The sequence below is a fragment of the Beta vulgaris genome, chromosome 8 (assembly GCF_026745355.1).
Source record: "Beta vulgaris subsp. vulgaris cultivar EL10 chromosome 8, EL10.2, whole genome shotgun sequence".
Lineage (NCBI taxonomy): Eukaryota > Viridiplantae > Streptophyta > Magnoliopsida > Caryophyllales > Amaranthaceae > Beta > Beta vulgaris.
This window is the reverse complement of record NC_079209.1, coordinates 23531232-23549531: the sequence shown is the minus strand read 5'-3', so window position 1 is coordinate 23549531 and position 18300 is coordinate 23531232. Positions and strand designations below refer to the sequence as shown.

The 18300-nt window shown below is 37.5% G+C and overlaps 3 protein-coding genes across 6 annotated transcripts; 1 reads left to right on the top strand and 2 right to left on the bottom strand.

Moving 5' to 3' along the window:
* Positions 1–1138: 1138 nt before the first annotated feature.
* LOC125494217 (uncharacterized) lies at positions 1139–4101 on the bottom strand. The gene is made up of 4 exons (XM_048637864.2): positions 3952–4101; positions 3576–3869; positions 1636–1908; positions 1139–1552 (listed from the first exon to the last, which is right to left on the bottom strand). The coding sequence occupies exons 1-4, from the start codon at positions 4027–4029 to the stop codon at positions 1139–1141; spliced, it is 1059 nt and encodes a 352-aa protein (XP_048493821.2). The 5' UTR covers positions 4030–4101.
* On the bottom strand, positions 4030–4443 carry LOC104883748 (protein FANTASTIC FOUR 1-like). The gene has a single exon (XM_010668304.2). It carries the CDS (start codon positions 4441–4443, stop codon positions 4030–4032), a length of 414 nt encoding a protein of 137 aa, XP_010666606.2.
* A 3217-nt stretch (positions 4444–7660) lies between these two features.
* Positions 7661–16463, top strand: LOC104883743 (uncharacterized). Of its 4 annotated transcripts, XR_788606.4 has the most exons (6): positions 7661–7808; positions 8793–8885; positions 9020–9164; positions 9472–9506; positions 10919–11036; positions 11173–11644. XR_788606.4 is itself a non-coding variant. In XM_048637863.2 (5 exons), the coding sequence occupies exons 1-5, from the start codon at positions 7710–7712 to the stop codon at positions 16370–16372; spliced, it is 384 nt and encodes a 127-aa protein (XP_048493820.1). In that variant the 5' UTR covers positions 7661–7709; the 3' UTR covers positions 16373–16463. The 4 variants fall into 4 exon arrangements, 3 of the variants coding, with proteins under 3 accessions (XP_048493820.1, XP_010666600.1, XP_010666601.2); XM_048637863.2 differs by lacking the exons at positions 9020–9164; positions 11173–11644 and adding an exon at positions 16334–16463; XM_010668298.4 differs by lacking the exon at positions 9020–9164.
* Positions 16464–18300: the final 1837 nt, after the last annotated feature.

Sequence of the window (18300 nt, the reverse complement as noted above, 5' to 3'; positions counted from 1 at the left end):
TTCAAGTAAATCTTCGTAAAGTGCACTAAAAAATAATCAAGTAAAGTTAGAATGAAAACCGTCAACACTAACAAAATATTGAAGTAGTTACTTTAATTATATATAACCTCATGAAGACTTGTAATATGGATATATTTAACATCGCTCCACAGAGAATTCCCGAATATCCACTTTATATACCCAAGTAGCTGAATCTTCACCTAGGTAGTGGAATTGAGACTTCTCCAAATCCACCTTTATTGGGGAAGAATCCGGCAAGTTGCTAACCCGAGCATGTAGCCAAAGACATGACTTGCTAAGAGATTGGATCACTTGCTCACACACAAGTGGCGTTCCTTTTGGTGTCGCATCAGGTGATGAGCCCTTGGCTGAAATCTTTCCTACAATTGCAGGAATAGGTTGTAATTCCGCCTTGTTACTGTTAGCTTTTGAGCCCCCTCATTCGATTTTGAATGGTTTCCTTGCGAAACCTCTTTGTTCACATCCAAATTCTTCACATTTTTTGCCTTTTTTGTTTCTTGCAAAGCCTATTTAGAAAAAACACAAAAAAATAGTTGAAAAGATCATTTGGTATGTTTTCATGCCAGTTTTATTGTAAGAAAAAGGAGAGGAAATAAAATAGCTATAAAGCGTATGGTGATTATAAACAACAAATTGAACAGATAAAGGAAAAAACTACAAATCAACTACATAATGTGCATATATTTTTGAGTTGGGCAAAACTTTTAAATCACTATCATCATGCTTAGTCACATATATTTTACCTCATCTGTAAATCGCACCCAAGCACGTGGCCATATCACAAAACTACCCTCTGCGTCATTGAGAACAAAGAGGCTCCAATCCGCCCTAGGGACCGGCAGTGGAAATCTTCAAATCCACATATAATGGTGTCTACGGACACATTAAAATAAAAATCTGCTACCGCAACAAATGCGATGTTTGGCCCACTCTCAATGGTTGTGCCCGACCATAAGCTACCACAACCAACTCACCGTTTTTTGATTTGGGTAGTAAAAGATCACAATGTGTCTCCTCTAATTTAAACCATAATTGGCTAAATCAAACTTTAACAACATGATATAATATATTTTGTCAGAAAAGAAACTGAAAAAGTAATTCTTCATTTACCTCTAAATTAGGTAGGGGGATCAAGTAGTGGAGGATTAGGTATCAAACCAGGTACTTCTCTAGGTGTCTCTCTAGGTGTCTCAGGATCTTGTTGGCTTAATTTGTCTCCTGGAGTGATATTGCGCTCGTCAAAGCTAGTTAATCCCATGTGCTCCAAGATGGCATTGAATTGATTCTTCATCCTCTTCTCAAGCTCCTCTATTGCAGATTTCATTTTGCGCTCCATATCTTGTGATGCATTAGAAATTGAGCTTGATCTTGTTGCGGAGTACTCTTCACCGTAAGCTTTTTTCAAGCCTAGTCGTACCCCTCCTTTCCCTTTCACGCGTCCATCATGATCCTTACCTAGTACCATATATAAGGCATCCTTGTTCGCTTTGGGAACGAACTCACCTGCAACCTCTTTGTGCTTCCATCCAAGCTAGTGAAAGAAAGAACACATAAGAAAACGGTTAGTTGGAAACTGAAAAACTAAATTCAAATGAAGTGACACTAAATACTAACCACAGCATCGGCTATCTTCTTCGTTCCCGGATCAGAAATGGTTCTTCTCCCATTTGCATCTCGACTATGAAGTGAACAATACCAATCGGCAACTCGATCAATCTTCTTTGTCGTAATTGTAGAGCTAGAAGTTCCCCCCGACGATGAGCTAATGCTCGGGTAAAAACCATCTACTTCAAGACACTCCTTTCTACTCTGCTCATAAGTTTTAGGACCCATATGATGATTAAACTTCTTCTTGCTTGAACTTATATAAGCTTTAGTGCGCTTTTCCTGTAGAATCAATATAATATAAATAAATAAAAGGTAACAATAGTCAATAAAGGCATATAATATAAAATAATTTGACTAGTTGGCTCACAACAAAATACAATTTTCATAAATGTACAGGAGGGATGGAAGGGGGGTGGCAGGGGGGGTAAAAGGAGGGTGGCAGGGGGGTGGAAGGGGGCTGGCAGGTGGGTGGCAGTGGGGTGGAAGGGGGGCTGGCAGGTGGGTGGTAGGGGGCTGGCAGGTGGGTGGCAGTGGGGTGGAAGGGGGCTGGCAGGTGGGTGGTAGGGGGCTGGCGTGGGTGGCAGTGGGGTGGAAGGGGGCTGGCAGGTGGGTGGCAGGGGGGGTGGAAGGGGGCTGGCAGGTGGGTGGCAGTGGGGTGGAAGGGGGGCTGGCAGGGGTGGCATGTGGTGCTATGTAGTTTATCTCCATGATCTATCATGGAGATCATGTGGTGCTATGTAGTTTATCATCAACTATTTTCATTTGGAACTTTGTTACACCTACAGGTTGACATGTATAGAAAACAGTCCCTCCATTTTTTACAGGTGACGCTCATATAAGCCTAAGCTTCCCTCGGACCCATTCATAGGCTCAACCAATATAAAGTTGGTAAAACAATAATGTATATGTGTTTGAAATCACTAGCTAGTAGAACAGTGATCCAGCAGACTTTCTTTGGCTCAAATCGTGACATACAAAGGTAGAAACTATGATTGATTTTAGTAACTCACATGCTTGTCATGGAAAAGAAGGTGTTGCCTCGTAATGAATTAAAAAAGCAAGAGATAAACAAAAACAAGACGATCGATGGGAAAAGGCCACTATTCACTCAATAAGGTGAACTGTAATAATCAGTCACTCGTGATCTAAAAGAAAAAGAGAATGATAAAAGTCTACTCAATGACATATTGACATGTTCCCACTCACACACTTGATCTCTCTCTACAGTCTCTTGTATTTGTCACCTTACAAGTGGAATTGGAGGACAGAGAAGCTGCGGGCCTTCGTTAACGCACAACTTACAACACACAACCCAAAACCCACGAGATCCTCTCTGCAATTGGGTTGCCTCTTGATGTTCAACCGTGCACCTTACTAATTCTCCTTGAATCAGCTTCCAACTTACGTCTAGAATTGCTTAAAACTATCAGAGGAGAAAACGAGGATTTATAGAACTATAGGACAAGGAATGTGTTATAATTTTGTTCCACTTCATCAAGAAAATATATTTCAAATTCCTTTCGATGCTGATGTATGGCATATGATAAGCTCAGTTAGCAGATGACCAATTAAACTTCAAGATACATGTAGCAGGGTAGAAGAGCAGCCAACAACAGCAGCACAGTAACATCTACTTCCATTTGAGATTAATCATGAATTCATCCAAGTTTATAGTGGTTTGGAATGAGCAAAAAATACAAGTTGGCAAAGAAAAGTTCTTTTGATGCTTGTTTGTAAGAAGGTAGCAGGTAGGTAATGAACCTCAGTAAAACATGTTTGCAGCTTAAAATAAAAACCACACAGCAGCACATAAATAGCTGCAATTTCAATCATAACATCAAACAAGTTCAGCATAACTTGTCTAGAGTAGAGATAGAATAAGGTTGCATCAATTTGATGAAGGTATCTAATGGCTGGATAGACCAGGAACTCAACAAAAAACTTACAACTGCTTTCGGAGTAGTTTTTTGGGCAACAAATGCTTCCCAATCCTCTTCTGTGATGTGATCCCATATCTCATAAGGCAACTCCACCCGTCCTTGCTCATTCTCCTTTTCCTTTTCCTCTCCTTCCTCATTCTCCTTTTCCTTTCCTTCTGTCAACTTCTTAGACTTGGTTCTTTTTCTTCTTAAAGTCATCCATCCACTCACTAGCTTTGTCTTGAAGTCTCTAAATCTCTTTGCAACAGCTGATAAAAATACTTCCTTCTTAGCTTCATCAGGTTCAATATGAAATAAATTCTACAAAAAGAAAAACAAAAAAGTTGCATAAAAAGTATGTTACAAAATGCAGCCAAATAATTGTGAACTCTTATACACTTACCACTGTATCTTCCCACAATGCCTTCTTCATACCCTCCGTCACCACTTTCCATGTTGTCAAAATGGAAAGTTTGCGCATTCAAAGGCCAACTTGTTGCCCATACATATGACGCCACTTACCACATGGTTGACCAAATTTATCGTATTCAAGGTGCATAGGTTCCTTGTTTTTAAGTCCTTTTGTGGGACATCGCCCTCTTGTCTTTTTTGGATTGTGACTCACAATTTCACTTGATGTACACACTTGTAAGCAGCCTTGAGCTTGAGGAGCTGACACCGTCTCATCCTCCTCTTGTATAAGGGTTGTAGTATCGATCTCCTCCTCACCTTTATCCTCTTCCATCTCACCTTTATCCTCCTCCATCTCTGGATCATACTCGACATCATCATCACGCTCCAAATCATCATTCTCAATATCATCCTCCTTACTTCTGCATTTGCGTTTTGTGCCCTTTTTTGATTGAGTTTCATATGCGGCAGAATAAATCCCCATTTCTTGCATTTTCAATTTATTTTCCGCTATCCTCTTTTCTCTATATTTCTCATAATCTGTCATCTTGAATGTCTAATGTGAGATTAGCTTCTGCACAAAGAGGTCATAGACATTCAGTTTTAAAAAAAGGACACAGAGTTATGGTTCCAGTATACTACATACAACAATAGACTATTAAAAATACAAGTAGGTGGGTGAGTGAGGGTGGGTGAGGGAGGGGGAGGCAGTGAGTGCAGGCAGTGGGATGGAGTGCAGGGAGTTTAGTTGGGTGAGTGAGGGTGTTTGAGGGAGAGGGAGGCAGTGAGTGCAAGGAGTGAAAGGGAGTGCACGGAGTTCAGTTGGGTGAGTGAGGGTGTTTGAGGGAGAGGGAGGCAGTGAGTGCAGGGAGTGGCAGTGGGCAGTGGGGGGAGGATTGTGCATGGCAGTGGCAGTGGGAAGGAGTGCAGGTGGGTGAGTGAGGGTGTTTGAGGGAGGGGGAGGCAGTGAGTGCAGGGAGTGGCAGTGGGGCAGTGGGGGAGGATTGTGCAGGGCAGTGGCAGTGGGAAGGAGTGCAGGTGGGTGAGTGAGGGGGAGGCAGTGAGTGTAGGGAGTGACCATTTAAAAGTTCTTGTTATGATGGTGAATGGAAGGAAGACTATATATGCATCTACCCTCTCTAATGTTCTCTCTTTAGCTCATTTTATGTAATCCCTTGTGTTTGAGGATGATGTTGGCTGAAAAGAAGTGATGTCTTTGTAGATACTTTTGTTTGTCCTTTAAGAAAATGAGTAATCTGTAGTTTAGTATGCTTAATTTTGTCCTCTACATCCTCGTATGGTTATCTCTATGTTGAATCTGTTTAGATTTAAGTTCAAAAACTTGTTGGAATCATCTTTTTTGCAATTATATGTAGTACTGAATGCAATATATACTTTCAACTTTTTCTTAATTTTGAATTGACCATATTAGATGTTCAAACCGGGCAATCCAATCACTGTAGAGGAATGTTTGAATCCAAAATAAGAAAGCAATCCAATCAATGTAGAGTAATACTCTTTAAAGGGTTTTAAAGCCTGTTTGATTTGTGCATACAAGTTGCTGAAAACAGAATAAGATGTTCAAGCAGTCCTTTACTTGTTTGGTTACAAAAATAATACCAGTGTGGTGGGCATTGTGAGTCCATTTCCATCAAGCCATACTAATTCCAGTGTAAAGTACACCCAAAAACACACAATGTAAACATAATGAATATAGATATAAAGATGTAAATAACACCATGACCTTTCTTTTCAAATAAACCCATTTTAGATAAATCATTATGAAGTCTTCTATAAACTTTATGAGCTTCCTGTTGTGTTTTATGAGCTTTATGTAGTGGATAGATAAGCTGGATTGTTGCATTACCATGAGATACATAAAACATAGCTTTCAAGAAAATGGCATTAACTTGTAGATGATCTCCAATTTTAGCTGCACTCTGTCCAACGCTTGAGATGCGCGAATCTAACCTTGCAAAGCTATCAAATAGCCCATCTACACCTTTTTCCAGCTGAAAGTAATACATATAGAAGATATGAATATAAATTTCTGCCCATCAAATTTCTTGACATTTTAACATGCAAAAGTCCAACACCTTTTTCAGAATCACGAAAGCCACAAATTTCAAACGAAACATTTCAGCATAGAACTCAAGCTTAAAAACAGTTAGTGAACTTAAGTGATCTAAACATAGTAACTCAAGCTTAAAGATAAGGTTTTCAAAACCAACAATTTATTTTAGGCAAACCATAACATAGATATTCCTGATCTACAAATGCAGGAACTTAAGTGATCTAAACATAGTAACTTCATCCACTAAATCACAAAATCGAACATCCTAGAAATCGTGTTTCATCCAATACAGTACAATGCTCGAGAGGAAAACGGGTTACGAAGATGAGAATAGGAACCACAAAAATATGTTTCATATCTCCCAAATAATAAAAGACATTCATAAACTTGTACATATAATACCTCGTGAATATATCATTCTCAGGAATCGACAAGTATCCCTTCCGCGTGATCTACACGCATATAATTTGTGTCGACATCTACATCGCGTGTTACATCGATTTTGGGATTGATGAAAGGCGGGCTATCCTCAAAAGCATCATATTCTTCCTCATCATCAACATCGCCAATGCCAAGGATATTTCTTTTTCCCGGTACAACAATACACCAATTATGTCAGCAGGGTCTCTTACATAGAATACTTGCTTAGCATGTTGCAAGTATAAATGGCTCGTCACTTTCACGCAAATGACCCAAGTCTACAAGAGTGAATCCACAAGGGTCATCCTTTCTTACAAAACGTCAATTATTACCTATCCATTTGCAATAGAACAGACCAACCTTGAAACTAGAGTAGTTAAGCTCCCATATTTCTTGAATTCGCCCATAGTATAACAGTTTGGCATCCACCGAATTCCGATCCTTAGCGCTCGCATAAAATGTAAATGACGCCAAAACGGAAATACCACTACTTTGCAGTGATGATGACTTTTCATCTTGACCTTCACTCCAAAATGTAAATCTGTTGATATCATACCCCTCATATTTGTTGACAGTTTCACAAGGACCAAATGCTAACCACTTAATAGTTTCAGATACATCATCTTGTTGTTGACATATTACTCGATCATGAAACCAATCAATAAACATCTTATTGTGCAACTGCATCAATGCCCTATCCCCTTTAGAAGGATTTTCAGCTCGTAGCACCTCCATATGCTCAGCCAAATACGGATGCACTGCTGCAATGTGATGCAACACATATAAGTGTGCTTGTAGGCGCCTATCCCTTGGAGGTGTGACTAATTTTGAGCCAATCGTACCGTGGCCTTCAAGTCTTCCATCATGTCGAGATGTAGGAAGTCCGATAGGTTCAGCACTAGCCAAATACTCGGCTATAAAATTACCAACTTCATCGCCCACGGTGCCTTGAATGATACTAGCTTCATCACTAGTGGAAAAAACATCTTTTGCTACTTATCAAGTGATTTGGTTGAATAATCAACCCGAGCATTTGTGATAATTTTAGTAAAAAAAATTCACAAATGCTCGTGTTGATTAGTCAACCGGAGCATTTGATGTCAAATGCTCCGGTTGACTAATCAACACGAGCATTTGTGAATAAATGCTCCGGTTAATCAACGGAGCACATGGATTATTAAGCGCTAGTTTTTTTTTTTTGGTTGAAATTTCCCCCTGCTAATTAATTTAATCAAATATTGGTCGACCCGCTTCATATGAAATTTCCCCCTCCGTCCTTCTCTATCTCTTTCCCTCATCAAACTGCTTCTCTATCCCTCTTCTCTCTCGATCCGCTCCTTGGAATGCATGTCCAGGTAATTCCGTACAAACTTTATTGTTGTGATTTAGTTTTATTGCTGTATTTTTAGGTTCCTTTTTTTGGTTTCTTAGATTTGGGGATTTTTTTAGGGTTTTGTTTGATTTCGTCTAGGGTTTTGCTTGGCTCAACAAGTTAGTATGCAGTGATTGAGGCTACGATTAATGCCATTAATGAGGCTTGAAATTCGTGGTTAATTTGAAATTTATTAACATATCTTAAGAATTTACTCGTGTTATGCCAGAAATTTGCTGTTTCTGTTTCAAGTTGTAGTTAATTGTGTTATGAATTTTGATATGTCAAAAATTATTTTTCATATAAAGCATGAGTTTCATGTAATTTATGAACCGTATCTGGCTTTTACAGATCTTCATTTGTTAAATTCTATACCTTTGTGGAGATAATTGATAAATTTCTTGAAGCTTTGGGTCAATTTCGCCATAATTGAATAAACCCCAATCGCCTACGATTTCAAGCCAACTGTCAAGTTCTTTTCTACAGATTGTAATTTCAGATCCCCTTTTTCTTCTAAGCTTTGGTCTCAGTTATGGGTTACCTTAATTTTGGTTTAAATCTACTTTTGAATGAGTCAGTTTACTTTGTATTTAATTTTTTGTTCCGGGCTTTGAATTTATGCTTGGGATTCGCTCAAATTTCCATAATTTCGTAGAGTAGAATTAATGGGTTTCCTATAGATTTGAATTTATTTTTATTTTAAGGGGCAAATTTTGTGATGAAAACTTCAATACATATGTTCATGATATATGCTTGTCCATCCTCAAAAGTTCAGTATCTAGCGGTAATAAGAATTTGTGAAGAGAAACATAAGTATTGGGTATGAAATTGTATTACCATGAGACTTTCTTCACATTTTACATATAAATTTATTACCAATTACACCTTTTATTTTTATTTATCAACATTTCATCTTTGATTATTGTTTACCAAATCTTGAATTATCACATTTAAAATATAATTGCAGAGCTACCAAATTTTGAACTCCGAGGACCATGCAAATATTCTGCGGAAACACAATAAGAACCCATCCGACTACAGACCTGACATCATTCATCAGGTTCGTGACACACACTCTTCGTTAGTGTTAATTGTTAATTTTGTACTTTAGTTCTCATTTTCAGAAACCTGTGGACTATGTATGCCATTTGTTTTGTATCTTTAATCATTTCATGATTTTTTTGTTATATTCAGGCTCTTTTAATGATTCTGGATATCCCCCTAAATAAGGCTGTAAAGATACAAGTTGTGTATGTTAAAACTCAGAAAGGTGTACTTTTCGAGGTTAAACCTCATGTTCGTATCCCAAGAACATACAAGCGTTTCACTGGCATTATGTGTGAGTAACCATAATTGTTGCACCTTTTTTTTTTGTCAAGTTCCATGCATGATTGTAATGGTGTAACCTTCAGCCGATAGATTAATGGCTTAGTAACTGGTTGGAAAGAGATCTTTGATTCTTGTTTGAAATATGTGTGGTATAATGTTCTTCATTATGATGCTTGTGATAGTGTTATCTTCTTGGTGCCACTCTTCATCTTCACTTTGTATATCTAATTATATAGTTTTGTTGATTCAACTTTGATACTATTGTTACACAAGCAGTTTATCAATTTGATTTAAATATTCTTTTGTGGCTTTTGCAGCGATCGCTGAGCTCTTGGACAATGCTGTTGATGAGGTGGATATTGACATCTTTTTTTCCGTCTTCCTTTTATAGGGTGATTTTGCTGTTTATAGTGATGTACCTAATTTCAGAGTGTCATACCTTTACCAGATGGTTCACTGTCATGACAACATGACATTTGTGCTTATGATACTCGACCTTGTAGTTGCAAACTTGCAATGCAAGTACGCTGCCCTATTATTTGATAGTGCATAACAAGTTATGTGGCTTCTTAACTTTGATCTCATGAACTGGTTATCACAAATTTGGATTATATTGGTAGAATTGGTGGTGCTCTAAAATAAAAAGTGTAATTTAAAAGAGTTTATAGGGACAAGGTGATTTATATGCACAACCTTATATTTAGAGATTAGGAAAAACATATGGATACCATTTACCAACATTATCAAATGTCAGAAAGTCTATGTAGCCAACTAATCATGTGGAACATATGAATGTAGAATAAATGCTATGGGAAGTGCTGCAACTTGAAAACCATTTGACTTAGGTTCGTTATGTGTATGCATATTCTTCGCTTCTTCTAAGTGACTCATGTTTAGGATAGGTACTAGAATAGATAATTTATTGGAAAATGTTGTGTTAGCCTTCAAACTTACTTGCAAAGTGGTCCAAACTTCAAAGAGGTTTCACATGAATGCATATGTTTTCCAACCAGAATAAAATCTCTTGACCTTGTTCTTTGTTTCTAAGTAAGACTCACTATAGGAGTTTTGTCTTCGAAATTTGGGCCTACATCTTCCATATAATATTTTTACTGTGAACTTACTGCTATGGAATCTATTATTTCTTTTAATTTTTGTCTCATATTATTAAGCATTTCTTACCATAATTTGACCTCGTCTGCTCGCCTGATTATGGTTCTTCTATTAGCAGCTACTTTCTACTTGATATTTGGGTCATTGTGTAAAGGTTTACGGAGAAATTAGAATTTTTTTTTTCTTTTTAAATGTTTTCTTTTCTTTTAAAATCTTTATATTTGGAGATATCATACCTTACCACCATTCTAGTGCCTCAAGTAAAGTTTTCACCTACAGTTGCAAAGAGGCTATATCAGATAGACGCTTGATTCATAAGCCAACATAGTGGCCCCCTGTGTGCTTTCTTAATGTCACCACATCTGTGTTAGGTCTGAGTTTTTTCTAACACCCGTGTCACCTCCGTCAAACAGAATAGAGAGTTAGGGTGTAAGCAGCGAGGCTTAAGTTTTTTTTTTTTTTTAGTTTCAATCAAATTTTAGCCTCTTTTATCCATCCCTTAAAGCTTGGGGATAGGGATCATATTGTTATCTGTGAAAAATGCAACAGATACGTTCAAAACGGCCTGGGCAATTGGGTCCCAATTTTGACTCAATGTGATTTCTAATATTCTGGTTATCCTCTTATATTTTTATGGTTGCCTTGTCTTAGTTATGATAGAGGTGCATACTTGGTTTTGCGATCATTTGTCATGAGAACTCATAGATCCAAACATCAGCGAGAAGCATTTAAGAGGGCCTCTGCAGAACAACTAGAACCAGTCTTTGAGGTTAGAAAAGAAAGTGGTTTCATTTTGTATGATCTGCTTTTGCACTTCATTCCTCTGTGATAATTAATTACATCTACATTGCAACTGGTTTATCTTTGCAACAATGTTGATGCTCTCTACTTGCAAATTCTTTTAGGCCTTGGATACCCTTGGAAACACAAAATGGAGAGTGAATAAAAAGGTGCTTAGCATTGTAGATAAGATATGGGCTAATGGAGGTCGTTTGGCTGACTTAGTTGATTGGGATGATGTGAGTTATCTTTGCTCTTTCCATCTTAGAAATAATTGAGTTTGGTTCTAATATGGGTGCAACTGAAGAACTTAGACTTGAATAGAGAATACTATAAATAGAATTAAGCATGATGTATATAATAGAGTTCATAGTATTATTTTCCATAGTACTAGAGTTGTTGATATTAGATGGTTTAGAGAGTTATTTTTGTAGCCTGTTGGTTTTGCTCTTGGTCTTGGGGTTATGTCCCTTGCTGAGCTTATCGTTTCTGGTTTTTTGATGCAATAATATTCTGATCTTTGCTTAACAAAAAAAATTATGTATTTAATTTGTAGTGTACGGAATATATATAATACTTGATTAAGTTTTTATGGCTGCTGCTAGCTGGTTGAGTATGCTAGCTGGCAGTGTAAAGTGTAATGTGGCGCTGCTATGGACTATGGTGCTACCTGGCTTGGTCGTGTAATGCTGGGCTACCTACCTATTGTATGCTTCTTGTTGCGTGCTTGTTGTTCAACAGCAACAACAACCAATTTTTTTTAAAATTAAAAATATAGCAACTGCTCCGGTTGTAAGGTAAAACCGGAGCACTTGTGACCAAATGCTCCGGTTTTTACTAATAACCGGAGCATTTGACCTACTTGAGCATATAAAATTCATCAAATGCTCCGGTTTTGAGTACAACCGGAGCATTTGACAGACCAAATGTTCCAGTTTTCAACCGAAGCATTTCAGAAATGTTCAAATGCTCGTATGACGTCTGCTATGAGTCAAATACGGAGCATTTGTACGGGTTTTAACTAGAGCAATTGATGTTTTTTCTACTTGTAGGATTCCTCACTTTATCTTGTAAAGTACCCATTCGTCTTTCAAAAGGATAACACCACCTCAAAAACACTGGACCACAAAGCTTTATTTCACGAACTAGATGGACGATAAGATGAACCATTATGTCAAAGAATGCAGGTGGGAAATACATTTCAAACTTGCAAAGAGTCTCTACCACATCAGCTTGAAGAGCATCAAGTCTTGTCGGATCAAGCACTTTGCTACATATCGTGTTGAAAAATGAGCATAGTTCAGTAATAGCATACCTCACATGTTTTGGTAGTATCCCACGAATAGCAATCGGTAAAAATACTTGCATCATAACATGACAATCATGAGATTTCATAAACCCTAATTTTAACTCGCCATTCAAAGATACAAATCTTTTCATATTAGATGAGTACCCGACGGAACCTTAATGCCATACAAAGACTCACAAAAAATCCGCTTCTCTTCCTTGGACAACGTATAACAAGCTGGAGGCAAATAATTTCTATTGTCGACTTTTTTTTTGTTCTTTTTAACCTTAACTTTCTCGAGATTTCTGTTTTCTCTGATTCTTTCCCCTTATTGTCTTCCTCAATATTTATTTCTTTTTCAGATTTCTTCCTCTTCTTACCTTTCTTGTCCTGAGGCCACAACTCTGGCCGAACTCCTTTCTCTTCCAAGTACAATCGTGAGGCCTTGTTATCCTTTGTCTTATTGGGAATATTCATAAGCGTCGCAAGAATAGCATCGCATACATTTTTTTCTATATGCATGACGTCGAGACAATGTCTAACCTTTAGGTCTTTCCAGTAGGGAGTGTCCAAAAGACAGACTCCTTTTTCCATAATCCTTTCTTCTCTTTCATTGTTTTACCAAAGATGTTTCAAACCCTTTAGTCGCTCATAAACCTCTTTACCAGTCAATGGTCTACGAGCTACACCCTCTTCAACAGACCCATAAAATGCCTTCTTCTTCTTACGAAAAGGATGGTCGGGTGGGGCATGTAGACATGTTTGCAATTAGGAATGAATGTGGATTCCATGTCATCCATACATATCGGACATGCTTTCTTACCTTTATTCTTATACCCAGATAAGTTACCGTACGCCGGGAAATCGTTAATGGTGCAGAAAAGCATTGCACGCAAGGTGAACATCTCATTAGCATGAGCATCAAACACAGAAACCCCTTCATCCCATAGCTTTTTGAGATCATCGATAAGTGGTGCAAGATAGACATCTATGTCATTTCCGGCTGTTTAGGACCCGAGATTAGTAGCGACAACATCATGTACTTGCGTTTCATACACAACCAAGGAGGCAAGTTATATATAACTAAAAGCACAGGCCATGTACTATGCAAAGAACTCATACTTCCGAATGGATTCATCCCATCTGTACATAGTCCAAGCCTCAAATTACGATCTTCATTCCCAAATGGCTTATGCAATCTATTAATACTCTTCCACTCAGGAGAATCTGCCGGATGCTTCAACAAACTATCTTTCTTCCTTCCGTCTGCATGCCACCTCAGATTTTTTGCATCTTTTTTATGGAAAACAGCCGCTTGAATCTAGGTATTATTGGAAGATACCACAAAACCTTAGCTGGGGGTCCTTTCGAACCTCCAGCCCCTTTACGCTTGTAACGTGACTTCCCACACCGTGGACACTCATCGAAATTGTCATATTCATTCCTATATAACACGCAGTCATTTGGACAAGCATGTATCTTCTTATACTCTAAGCCAAAGGGACACATAAGCTTTCTAGCATAATAAGTCGACTTTGGAAGTTCATTGCCATCGGGAAACATCTCACTTAACACTTCCAACAGGGAAGTGAAACTAATATCGGTCCAATTTCCCTTTGACTTAATGTTGAAAAGTGTCAACACGGCAGAAAGTTTGGTAAATTTTTTACAACCAGGATAAAGTGGCTTTTGTGCTGCCTCTGTCAAAGACTCAAAAACACGAGAATGTTGTCCTAAATCATCCTCGACACCATCCATCATCTCATCCACATGATCATTGTCATCATCATCAATCTTGTCCTCAGTATCATACTCCATTTCCTCAAACGCGTCTTCTTGCTCATGGACATGATTTGCACAAGAATTCCCTTCATACACTCCCTCCTCACCATGCCAAATCCACACATGGTATTCAGGCCTAAACCCATTACGAAGTACATGCTCCCTAAGCAATTCAATACCATTGACTTTGAGCACATTACTACACTTAACACAAGGACAAAAAAAATCCCAAAGCCCCCGTCCTAGCTTGATATTTTAAGGCAGAATCACAAAATTCCGGTACCCCATCCACAAATTTCGACGAATCAATGTTACCATACATCCACGAACGATCTTTGCCATTCAAACAGACTTTAACGATAATTAAACACATATAATAACACATTGTCAATCATTTAAGCATTAAAAATATGAAGATGCAAACAAAAAAAGATTTATAGCATGAATATATGCATGTCTTTCAAAGGTCCTTATCACTCCAACCTAACCCATCCTTTGACGTCTAATCCCACTAGTAAATGTACGTCATCTTCTCGATTCTATGGAAATCCGGCAGCATTTCCCTACAGTTCTCCAAGTACACAATGTAGGTAATTACTAATCTACATATGCACCTAGAGAACAATTAGGGAAATGAGTAGCCGTGATTTTCCATAGAAACGAAAAGAAAACATACATTTACCACATAAGTGAGATCAAACGTCCAAGAACAGTCCAAAACGGGACTATCCAAGACTTATCCTAATGAGTAAGTCTTGGATGGGTATCTAGGCATATGATTATGATGATACTTTAATTGTGCATAATAGAAACAAACTTTTGAATAAAGCATTCTTAATGATTCAAAATTAACATACAAGTAAATCATTTGAACAAAGATGCTAACTAATTTTACATAAGAGTAAGAGGGAGCACAACGAACCTATGGGAGACCGAGAGAGAGAGAGAGCGCGCAAAAGCAAGTAGACACAGACGGGGTGTAAGATATGTAGGCACCCTGAGCATTATAACCAAAAGGAGAGGATTGATATTAGCAACGACTTTAGCAGACAAAAGAAGTAGTCATTCATCCCCTACTAATAAAATGTCGTTTTTCTTTTTGAAATTTCATCTCTGAGATTTTTTATAACATATTTGTTTTCAGAGATTTTGGTACACTAAAGTTATTTATACATGAATATTTGTTGTAATTTTGGAAGCATTTCCAATTGCTTCCCCGTTCCATACTTTTTAGAATTTTGCATTTGTATGTTTCCTTATGTCTTTGTCTCTGTCTCCGTTTTCCATTTTCATTTCCCTACTTTTTATAGCACAAAAGTGAAAATTTTGCTTTAAGAAAAAAAAGATACACTCCAAGTTCAATACCAAAATGATAGGAAAAGGCATTTAATTCTCAATCGGCCCTCTACATTACACTTGCACAGTGTAACATTAATGTGTTTAGTACCATCGGTTCAAGCATGACATCAAAACCAAGTTTATCCTATTTTGATTCTCCCCAGTGAACAAGTATAGAAAACTGAACCAACTGTCTTTCTATCTTGATTTCACCCTCGCCGTGCTTGAAAACGAAGGCTATAAGGAGGTGCAAATGGCTACATTTATAAGAGAAACTAAATACAAATATGTAACACATGGATACAAATTATCCATTGGAATGACACTTCCTAATCCACTTCTGCCTGCTAACACTAAGCTATGAGTAATCTTGATACAACTATGAATCTCAAAGACAATTCAATCCTATCTCAAGATAGACACTAATTGCTGGAAACAACTCGTATTCATGTAGCCTAAGAAGCAAGAGGAAGCCAACCAAGAAGGCTCGTTGTCTGAAAAAAAAAGTGGAACAGAAAGGAGATGATATCTGTAGTAGAGGATAAAGAGGAAAACCAAAGATAGAGCGAATGCCTTAGTATTACAATTAGCTTAAAGAGATAGAATTTCCCTACTTGACAGGAATAATAAATTCATTTAATTGATTTAAACTCGTATTCGTTTGTGCGAGTGCTCAACTTGAAACTTTGTTTAATTAACATATGCTAGGATTAAGTTTCTTTTGTAGTTCTGCATGAAAATAAACAACCTTTAATAAAGAAGTAAATCTTGTCCTTCTATGATTGTTCTCTTTTAAACCACCTTATATTTTGCCATTTTGGTGAAATCTATGAAATGAATCTTGGCAATCAGCATAACAATCTTCATTCATATCGCAGGCGGATGTTTGTCATGCTTACCAAGGGTGTTTCACATAAATTTGAATAATTAGAAGCACATCGAAAATTGCTAAATTAGGGTGTTTCACATAAATTTTTGGAGAGAGAAAGAAAGAAACCTGAGGGATCAAATGCTCGATTGAACTGCGGTGAACGGCGGAAGCAGCACCGATTATGAACCTGAGCAAACAATTTTTCACCGGAATTGTCTAAACTCGATTGAACTACGGCCAGGGACTTCGAACTGCGGCAGACTTCGAACGGCGGCAGACTTCGAACGACGGCCAGGGACGACTGAGTGTGGGAGGATGCGAAGCGAATTCCAATAAAATCCAGCAATATTCCGGCGATTCCAATCGAAATCCGGTAATTCCAATCGAACGACTTCCAGAGACGACTGAGTGTGGGAGGGACGACGGAGGATGCGCAAGGACTTGGGAGGGAGAGGTGATAACTGATAATAAGATAGATGTCAAGTTGTTCCCTTGCAACTTCTGCAATATTGTTCTTAACTTGCGGTTATTATTAATTACTAACATCACTCTTCTTTTATCTTTTTGACAACTTTTTTTTATTTTAAAACGCTCTTCTTTTATCTCACTTCTTTATTTTCTTATATAAAGTACCCTTTTAAATTATTTTGTTCCCTTATTTTTTTAAGATTTGATTTTTGGAGAGGTGGGATTTTTTTTTCAATGTTGTACGACAAAACTATCTAATCTCCATCGTTTATAAGATCCTTTAATTTGGTTATTTTTCTCCCTTCTCTTGATTTCTTCTTCTTTTACAGTTAAATAAAAGTCACACTTTAATTTAAAAATATTAGCTCAATATAAAAAGAGCTTAAAATTTGAGTCTTTTTCTTATACCCTAATCATCACAAAATACAATATTTGCATATATTCTTTGATACAAATGCTCGGGTTGATTAATCAACCGGAGCATTTGATAAGTAGCAAAAGCTCTTTTTTACACTAGTGAGGAAAAATGGAGAAGAGTCAAGTTAGGGGTGGAGAAGGAAGTGTAGTGCGTATATATATGAGAAAGTAAAAATGAGCTGGTGGATGTTCATTGGGTGGCAAAATAATCCGCCAACTCCTTTCTTACATTGATTGCTAGGACACGTTGTTCAAGATTAGCGTGTATAAGGGTGTGACTGTTAAGTGTCCATGTAATATCCTAAAAACTTAAACGTGTTTAAGCAAATAATTAATTATAATAAGTAGTTAAAATATATTTTATTTTATCGTTTCAATAATTAAGAAAAATACAATAAAACGAATATAAAATTTATCAACTTAAATTGTGTTAATACCTAAGTGTCAATAATTTATATTTCACTATTTCAAGAATTAATCAAGAAGGTTAGTTTTTGTTTTTAAATCACTAGAGCGCAAAATACCCACATTTCACCAAAGTTTACAAAGCCACGTGAAGTAGAGTGAATAGTAAAGCAAATTTTCTTATTTTTGGTTACAAAATAAAAAGAGAAAAAAAGCTTGCATGGTCAACTACTCAATAACTTTGCCTTCTTCCTTACTCTTCCATGGGCACTTGGCAAGAATGCCACCGCCCTCCATTCTTTTCCTCAGTCAAAAATATGTCACCAATTCATCTTCTTAGCTTCATCAAGTCAAAAATTCAAAATTATTTACTCCAATTGTCTTCCTTCCAACTAATGATTTAGTGTACTTAATCTCACTATAAATGGCCATAAAATCCATCACCAAGAACACAACAATTCTACAGACATCATCCTCTCACCTCTCTCTTCACCACCACCAACGAACCACCTTTCAAACACCATATTTTCGGTCACAATTTGCCGAAAAATGTGACCCAAACAAAGGAACCCAAAAAGAAATTACATTTTCTTTCCCTCTCTCTCCTCTGTTTCGGGTTACCCACATCACCACCACCAGCAGCCACCGTCGCGCAACACCACCCTCGCATCGCATCTCAGTCGC